Consider the following 9665-nt stretch of genomic DNA (forward strand, 5'->3'; position numbering starts at 1 on the left):
TTGTTTTTCTCATATTTGTACCTTTCTTACAGCCTACCTACTGATGTCATGAGTACTGTGTTCAAGGTTGGAGCAAAAACTGAGAGAGGCTGGTCATTCCTGTTAAGCAAATATGTCTCTGTAGACTCTGAAGCAGAGAAGAATAAAATACTTGAAGCTCTTGCCAGCTCAGAGGATGTACGGAAACTTTACTGGTATGAAACCATCCAAGGAATTTGATATGTAGAAATATCAAAAGCATAAAAGCATTGTGCTCCTAAGTTTGAGGAGCTCATTTTCTCTGGGATCTCCTTTTTTCTCCCTTTACTTGTGGGGCAGCCTTGTCTTGGATGGTTTGGGGAGGAGCCCGCATATGTTGGGCTCCCATTATAAAGTACTTAACCAGTACCTAAGGAAGAGGAATAAAATGTGGATGTATCTCTCATATGACCCTTCACTTCCACTCTTAGTCTCTCTTCTCTGTTAACAGTGTCAGTCCTGGTGTGTGTATTTACATATTGAATGTAGGTGTATACTATACCCAGTGTTCTGTAACATTCTTTGTAGTGAATGATCAGTCTTTGAGATTTGCCATGTTCGTTCATAGAGCTTATTTCATTCGTTTTTAAGGCTACACAGTATTCCAAAGTATGGCCCTTTCATAATTTAATCCATCACATATGTTGGGCATTTGGGTTTTTTCCCCCATTAAAAATAATTTTGCATTCTTTTGAGGGTATGTGCTTTCCCCTAGAAGCAGATATTATAACATGATAGATGAGAATTTCATTTGTGTAAGTACCAGGCTTCAGTATTTATTAGCTACACTATTGCATCAATTTTACTTAACCTCAGTTCCTTAGACTGTAAAATGGAGAAAGGTAATGATTACCTATTTCAGCCATTCTTGTGTCAAGATTTTAGAACATAATCTAGTACATAGGAAGTATCCATAAGTGTTAACTATTAATATTAAAAGCATATTCTAAAATGTATCTTGCTTTTATACATATTCTTGCTAGTACATATTCTAAAATGTATCAGCTTTTTAAGAATAGTAATATTACCAGGATGCCTGGGTGGCTCAGTGGTTGAGCGTCTGTCTGCCTTCGACTCAGGTCGTGATCCCAGAGTCCTAGAGTTGAGTCCTGCATCACACTCCCTCTAGGGAGCCTGCTTCTCCCTCTCTGCCTCTCTCTCTGTGTCTCTCTTGAATAGGTAAATAAAATCTAAAAATAAAAAATAAAAAAGAATGGTAATATACCTATCTACTCAAATAAAATAAGGTTTTTAACAACAAAAAAAATCCAGTCTTCTGAGTTATAGTAAATTCTACTTAATTTATTCCCTAAATGTCCTTACTACTATTTATTATTATGTGACAGTATACTTAAGTCCTTATGTAAGTGGTGACTTCTCCCTTCATTTAAAAAAATGACAAGTTTTCAATTTATCGGTCAATCTTAGACCAGCCTGAAACTTACATCCTTTGAATTGCTTCAGAACTTTCATTAAGAGACCGGCACTTATTTTAAGTCCAGTGATCACTTCATGATGAATAATTGTTTTTGGAAACTAAATCTGCTTTGCTCTTCAGGTTAATGAAAAATAGCCTCAGTGGAGATATCATCCGAACACAAAAGCTGTCATTTATCATTAGAACAGCTGGCCAACATTTTCCTGGACACTTGCTGGCATGGGATTTTGTCAAAGAGAACTGGGACAAGCTCGTGCAGAAGTAAGTTTCTACGTATTTTCTACTAATTTTTAACATGTACTAATTTTCAGTATTCTCCGGTTCTGCATGTGCAACTGTTCCCAGTGTTATATTGATTCATAGGATTTAAGATCTGCTGTGAGAGGAAAAGTACATCAGTGACAGCTTACCCAAAACACCCAGAAATTTTTACACTTGTAAATGTAATTCCTTAACGTGAGTCGTTGGACAGTGGTGCTCCATTCGGGTACTGTTGAAGCCAACCGTGCTTGATACTTAGGTCACTTCGCTTAACGTGGCCATGGACTATTTCCCAATAGCTGCTTAGTTACGTGTGTTGAAAAATACCTCTTCGTTGCCAAGAGATTGGATCAGAACTCATACCCGCCTAGACCACACATGGAAGATATTCTTTTTTCTTTCAGAATAATAATGGCGTTTCTAGAGGGGGGTAAGGTGTGGTTTTTGAATCAATTAAATGGATTCATTTATCTGGGTATCCATAACTCCTGCCTTTTTCTGCCCACCTTTCCTTCCCCCTGGTAGTGAGAGTGTGTGTAGGCTTACCTTCTGATTTCCTGAGCTTCCTTACCCAGGAGCAGGCCTCCCACTCTCCCCCTTGGCCTGTGTAATGTATAGTCAAGTATTTCCTTTGCGCTCAGGAACTTTGCTTCCCAACAGCTGCCTCATGTTTTTGCTCTTTTTGCTCTTGTATTTGTGTTTCTTCAGGTTTCATCTGGGGTCCTATACCATACAAAGTATTGTTGCTGGGTCAACGCACCTGTTTTCGACAAAGGCACATTTGTCTGAGGTTGGTTGTATAAAATGTTAGCAGGGAGATTGGGTCAACCTTTCCGCTTTGGCTGCTCAGTCTCAGTGAGACGGTGCCTCATCACGCCAAATCCTGCCCCCTCTCTGTGTCTGCCTTGGTCAGTGCCAGTCGTTGTGCCCTGGCATTAGTACTTAAGGGGCCGTTCTTCAGCAAGGAGGACGAATTCTCATGAGGAAGAATTTGGATTCCATTCTCAACTGTATTCCCTCATCTGCCTTACACAAATAATTTTTGGAATTAAGACGAGCATATGCCATCTTTCTTTTTAAGTGCTAATAAAATGGTTTTAAGGAATTCCATTCCAAGGGAATTCCATTCCACTGGGCACTAATTCTAACTTAGATGACTTCATCTACTGTTACTTGGCGGCTTCTTTTTTTCCGCCATTTTAAATTGGAAGAATTTATCCTTGTGGGAGTAAGGGGAACTCATTTTTAAAATGACTTCAGATTTCACCATACGTGATCAGGAACTCGATGTAAATTCTTTGAATAGGAAAGTGCTTTTTGTCTCTACTTCTTTCAAGACATCAGCATAGCCATGACTAAGTTAAAGCTTATTTGAAAGGGATATTCAGAGTTACCTGTGATTTAGTGTTCTCCTTTTGAAATACTTCTGCGTGCAACTTACAGGTCCAGGCGTTCTTTGAAAATCAGTCAGAGGCAACCTTTCGGCTTCGTTGTGTCCAGGAGGCTTTGGAAGTCATTCAGTTGAACATCCGATGGATGGAGAAGAACCTTAAAACTCTGACGCGGTGGCTGTAGCATGCACAACTGCACCCCATTTTGTTGCCCATTCAGAGAGCTTATTAACTTGGGCTCTGCTGCTTTTGCAAAAAGCCAAGGTGAAGCCAGAATTGCTGCCGAGTTGTTTGCACTCTTAGGAGTTCTAGTTAGCTCAGGGCCCGTCTGTGTAGTTTTCATCTGTCTTTTTCGAATTGTCTTTGGGCAGTACATAGTTATTTATTATTCAGAATTATATTCACCTATATGCCAACACCTACAAAAACAATAATTTTTCTACTCTGAAGATACACAAATAGGGGAAGAAATCTGTTGTTTTGGCATTCTCTTCTCTTTCTTGGTATCCAGAAAATACACAGTGAAACAAGGCAAGACTACCACGGGAGCCGTCATCTTTGCAGGCTGCTGGTTTGTCAGCCATTTGTTGCTTCTCACTGATAGATGTTACTTGAATGTGGTACAAAACTTAGCTTCAAAAACTATGGTAATGAAGTCGATGAATCCTACAACTGTTAGAAAACTGATCTCAGGTGTGCAGATCTACTTTGGTTAGAGGTTTTGATCAATCCTTTATTTTCTGAAACAAAGTTTAAATAAGGTCTATAACTATTATATATTTTTTTTCTGCAGAACAGCCAGGTGCTACAGAATTTTTAAATTTTTGTTGTACTGAAAAGCTAAGTAACAAGGACAAAAGATTAAATTTTCCAAATATTTAATACTTATTTTTTTCATCTTTTAGGAAAATGTTTCAAACTGAGTTAGCTTCAGTTACAATTATTTTATTTATGAATTCCAGTACTCTCCAAATCTGTACACCTTTGTCACTCCCTGCTATAGCTATTACCTTGTGTTATAAAGGAATATGTGTACATTTATAGCATTTATGGCAAGCATTTTGTTAATACCGTTGTCTTTTATCATGACTTTATCACTGTTACTAAAAATACAATTAGTTTAAGTTGCCTTTGACATTGCCTGATCATAGACACTTTCTCTGAGAATCATATTCATGTGTAGATTTTCATGTTATATGATAGCTTATATTAGAAGCACATTTTAAAATGGGGTCTTTGAGAAATTGAGCATTTTTATTTAAAGTTCACCATAGTACCTTAAAGGAATAAAGAGAATGTGGGATAGGAATAACCTGATTCAGATTTAATATGGTGGGCTTTGAATTTTTTCTATCTAGACAGTACTTTCTTTAGTTGAAAACCCAGTGGATTTTTGTTTTGTTTTATTTTGTTCTTATCATGGCCAAACTAACTGATTTAAAGGGATGGCCAAGGAGAGAAAGAAAGAAAAGGGAAGATTTCCAAAACTGTATGGCATTTTCACTCCTTGTAAAGGAGAAATACTGTACTTGAATTTTTTGAGCTATGCAGACTTAATACTTAGATCGTTGAGTTTCTTTGATTCTTAGGGGAAAAGTTTTCTTCCTTATAATTTTGAGTACTTTGTATTTTGTTTGAAAACATCTTTCGTGTACATAAAAAGGGTAGATACCCATTTGTGAGCACTTAAAACACTCCAGAGAATCAGTGGGAAAGGTCAGCTCTTTTAATTTAGCAGGCATACAGTGAAAATATGTGGGACTGTGTATAAAATTATATTTTACTTTATGAAAGTATTTTTATATAACAATTTAAAATGCTGGCATGCTAAAAGGTAGCTTTCTTTAATCCTAATGTGTTTCCCCCTAATTTAGTCTTTTCTAAACATTTACCTCTGGTTCAGAGTACAAAATATTATATCCTGAGAATCGTAGAATCCTCTAAAGATGTCTTATTGAAGCTGGGCTGATTGTAGGTCCTTATTCCTCTCGTGCTTCAGCAGACAAAAGAGAGTTTAGTTGATATTGGAAGTCAGTGTGTTTTTATATTTTTAGAGTGGGGAAAAATTCTAAACTTTTGAGGGGTTTTTTGGTTGCTGGTTTTTTTTATCATGTTATATTACCGAATTCCACTTTGATACAGAGTTTAAATTTTGCTACTTCTCAACATCAGTTGAGATTTTTCAGTTTTTCCTGCCCATCTTTACATTGCTCCTGGAATGTCTGTTAACTCTGCATATGGCAAATCTTGTCTTGAATTATATCATTTTCCCTGAGTGTGTGTGTGTGTGTGTGTGTGTGTGCATGCATGTGTGTGGACAGAGGGTGACGTTTAAGTAAATCCCTATCAAAGCGTGGGCTGCAAGAAGAGGTGACTTGTAATCCATTGCTTGCCTTGTACCCACAACCCGTCCACTCGGCGACCGCACCCCTGCTCGGCTGCCCCTCTCTGGAGGCCTCACCTCCACGTTTGTAGATTCAGCGCCCCCCCCCCTTCACTTTCCCACGGGATTCCGTAGTTTCCAGCACCAAGCTAACCCATCTGTGTGGCACTTCTAAAGATGAGCTCCGAGCCAGGAGTGCAAGGCCAAGTCACAGAGCACGAGGCGTGACAGGTACAAGCGGCTGGGGCGCCCTGGCGGCCTCCCTCTCCAGGCCCACAGCACAGCCGGGCTACTTGAACGGGACATGGGGGGCACGTGTGCTGGGTTGTTAAGAAAGGTAAACCTGGAGATTTGGACTCCTAGAAGAAAACCCGCACTTTGGAGGCGGAGGTGGGAATCCAAGGAGTCCAGTGTGTTAATGGCAGGACGTCGGATCCTTTAAACCGCAGGTGGGTCAGCGTCCCCCCCCCCCCCCCAAGCTCGGGCCTCCCTCCTCCTCCTCCTTGTTTTCTCTGAGTCCCTGCACGTGAAACCACGTTGCTGTGGCTTAGCTGTTCCTGAACTTTCTCACCATCACAGGTTCTGCTTACTCCTAACACTCTTGGCCGCTCATGTTTCCATTTTACCGTACTTCAGCAGCCGAAGAGCTGTCAGAAGAGTTCTGGGTACGTAGAGGCTGTGCAGCTGCCTCAGTCTCTCCAGGTACAGAACAGAGTCTTCTCTGAGTACCAGAAAGTAAGAAGTGAGGGTCAGGGGCTGAGTGTGTTGCATCACCAGTGGCCTGTTACTGAGCCGTGTCCTCAGCATCTACCTGGAACCCCAACGTGCGGTGGTCGCTCGGATTGCTGAATATTCACGCAACCCCCGTTCATTTGATGGGACTGCAGAGAAGGTGTGTGAGCTCAGGACACACGGCATCACCAAGTCAGCACTTCCAGGGCAGAGTTTGCAAAATGAGGTCTGTATTTCTTAGGTACGATACAGCTCTTTTTCTCCCCTTTGCCTTCGTTCTTTCTTTCTTTCTTTCTTTCTTTCTTTCTTTCTTTCTCTTTTCTTTTTTCTTTCTCTCTTTTCTCTCTCTTTTCTTTCTTTCTTTCTCTCTCTCTCTTTTTCTTTCTTTTCTTTTCTTTCTTTTCTTTCTTTCTTTCTTTCTTTCTTTCTTTCTTTCTTTCTTTCTTTCTTTCTTTCTTTCATCAGAATGAATTCTCTATCTCGAGAGCTGCTTCTCTCTCCCCTCTGACTCCCCCGTTTGTACTTTAAGAAAACAAATGTGTGTATTTTTGCTATGCATTGCATTCTTTTATTTTGTGGTTCATTCTCGGCTTTGGTGGTAAGTCCTGAATGAAAAGTGGCAGCCCAAACGCAGGACAGATCTCCTCTTGTCCCTTCCCCTCATTGCCTGCGTGTGCAGCAGCTCTCAGAATTAACTGATGTCTTTAAGTGGCTTTTCGGTGGGGTATATACTTTCTAAATGTGCATATGTAGTCTTGATGTATTTTTATTTTCTTTGGGTTATGTGCAGTTTATTCTGATAACGAGGGAGATACTGTCCTGTGATGTCTCCAGCCCTTCCCAAGTTCCTGTGTGGGCAGTGGCTACAGGTAGTGACTTGATGTTTCTCTTTTTGGAAGTTAACGGTGATATTGGGCGGAGAGCAGAGTATGTTCGTTTAAAAATGTGTACAGAATGTTTTTGCTGCTATTTTGTGGGTGTTCTTTCACTTAGCACTTCATTCATCTTTCTCATGGGTGTGTGGATACCTAATGAGCTGTGGCAGTGTGGAAGTATGACGAATGTCCCGTTTACCTCCTCCTTGTGGCTTGCATGGACAGTTGTCGTTGCTCTCGTTTCGATCGAGTCTTGGCGAGGTGGGGCTTGTGTAGCTCTCTTGCAGATATGTGTTATGCTCCTTTTTTATATTCCATCTTATATGTGTTTGCATGTGTACATATGTGAAAATCGAGGCTTAGGGTAGGACAGATTTCCTGTTTGTCCTTTCCTTTATTGCCTCCTTGGGTTAGTAGCTGATGTCGTTTTGTTTTGTGGGGTGGGAGAAACTAGGGTATGTATTTAATGTATATAAATAGACTTTGTATTACTACTCATTTCGTACTGTGTCCTTCTCAGAGCACATCAGAGTACTTAATGAGACGTGGAGGTCCGGATGTATGACAATCTCCTCTTGTCCCCTTCCCTTATTGCCTGTGTGGGCAATAGCTAGTAGAATAGTTGTTGAAGTTGGGGGAGGAAGGGAGGGGGTTGGGGGAAGGGATGTGTACATGCTGTATATACCTGTTTTTACTGCCAAGTTGTATTATTTCATTGGGTACCCAGACTGGAAGGTACCCAATAAACCATGGAGGTCCGGATGTATAACAATCTCCTCTTGTCCCCTTCCCTTATTGCCTTAGTGGGCAATGACTAGTAGAGTAGTTAATTAGTTTCAGGGGTCCTTTTGTGGGTTTGGGAGTAAATACTTTTAAATATATATACATGTTTCTACTTCCTTATTATAGTATTTCACTGGGTACCCCGTCCTTCACCCGACACACAGGTCCCCAGTGAACCATGGAGTTCTAGATGTATAGCAATCTCCTCTTCTCCCTTTCCCTTTTTATCTACGTAGGCAGTCATTTTCAAGTAGTTTGGATTTTTTGAAGTCTTGAGGGTGGGGGTGGGAGGGTGGGAAGGGACTAAGGGCAGGATATGTACTTTTGAAAACTGTATGTACAGTATTTCTTACTATATGTGTTATTCCATTTTGTACCCCGTCCCTTGCTTGGACGTGCAGGTACTTAATGAGACGTGGAGGTCCGGATGTATGAAAATCTCCTCTTGTCCCCTTCCCTTATTGCCTCTGTGGGCAATAGTTTAGAGTAGTTGTAGATTAATATTTGTACACTACCACTCCCTCCGCTGGGAGGGTGGGGATATGTACTCCTTAAGATGTATATAAATATTTTTGTTCCTTTTTTCTGTTACTGCATTTTGTACCTAGATCTTTCCTTGGATATTTAGGTACATGATGAAAATTAAGGTTCATTCTATGAAAAAAATCTCGTGTCCCCTTCCCTTATTGCCTGTCTGGGCAATGACTAGTGGTATAGTTGTTTTGAGAGGTTTTTTGGGGGCAGGGCGGTGGGGGATTTCTGGGCTTACATTTCTTAAAAGGTACATAAATGTCTGCTGTGGTGGTGGTGGTGGTTTTGCTCTTTTACTTCAAACCGGTTTTTTGGTTTGGATTTGTAGATGTGAAATGTAGTGCAGAGTAGCGGTAAGCCCTTTCTCCCGTCGCTTATGGCCTGTTGTATGAGAGGACGTTAGGACTTATACTTTGTTTTTGAATTTCTTAATGGGGAATGGGCCTAATAGGTAAGATAGTTGATGTTTTAAATGTATATAAATGCTTCTGCTTCTTTTTGGTGTTTACTTCATTTTGAATCTAGTCCTTTGCCATGAGTATTTAGGTACTTAATGAAAGTTGAGATTGATTCTATGAAAAATCTCCCCTACTCCCCTTCCCTCATTGCCTGGTGGGCAATGGTAGAAGAATAGATGTTTACTTTTATTTTTTGGAGGGTGGGAGGGGGGTGGGAGTAGTCTGGATGAGTGTGTGTGTGCGCGTGTGCGCGCGCATGTAAATTTTTTTTTTAATGTATATAAATGTTTGCTACATTTTGTGTGTTATTTCACTTCTTACTCAGTCCTTTGCTGGGACTTGTAGGTACACAGTGAAACATGGAGGTCCATACGTATGATAAATCTCCTCTGCTTCCCTTCCCTTGCTGCCTGCATGGGCAATAGTTTTATAATTTGGGGTGATTTTTTTAAGGGGGAGAGATTATTTGGGTGGGTAGTGGGGAGGGGCAAAGGTCAGGGTATGAACTTTGAAAAAGTGTATATAAATGTTTTCCTATTATTGATTTTGTACCTCGTCTTAGCATGATGCATAGGTACCGGATGAAAATCGAGGATAAATGTATGACACATCTCCCCTTCTCCTTTCCCTTATTGCCGATGTTGGCAATAGTGAGTAGAATAGTTGTGAGTTGTTTATTTACTTGGTTTTTTGGAGGGATTTATAGTTTTGGCAGGGGAATATTCTTAATATGTATGAATATGGGTTTTTTTTGTTGTTTTATTCAGTATCTAGTTCTTTGCATGGCTCTCTATA

The 9665-nt window shown here is 40.3% G+C and overlaps 1 protein-coding gene across 3 annotated transcripts in view; it reads left to right on the forward strand.

Annotated features, from left to right (window-relative positions):
* Nucleotides 1-8158, forward strand: part of LNPEP (leucyl and cystinyl aminopeptidase) — a 92159-nt gene extending 84001 nt beyond the window's left edge. For all 3 annotated transcript variants that reach the window (XM_055312778.1, XM_055312781.1, XM_055312779.1), the window contains exons 15-18: nt 33-194; nt 1577-1717; nt 2426-2507; nt 3161-8158. In XM_055312778.1, the coding sequence (XP_055168753.1) occupies nt 33-194; nt 1577-1717; nt 2426-2507; nt 3161-3292 (517 nt within the window). In that variant the 3' untranslated portion in view covers nt 3293-8158. The remainder of the gene's footprint in view (nt 1-32; nt 195-1576; nt 1718-2425; nt 2508-3160) is intronic.
* Nucleotides 8159-9665: the final 1507 nt, after the last annotated feature.

This window comes from Nyctereutes procyonoides, unplaced genomic scaffold (assembly GCF_905146905.1).
Source record: "Nyctereutes procyonoides isolate TBG_1078 unplaced genomic scaffold, NYPRO_anot_genome, whole genome shotgun sequence".
Lineage (NCBI taxonomy): Eukaryota > Metazoa > Chordata > Mammalia > Carnivora > Canidae > Nyctereutes > Nyctereutes procyonoides.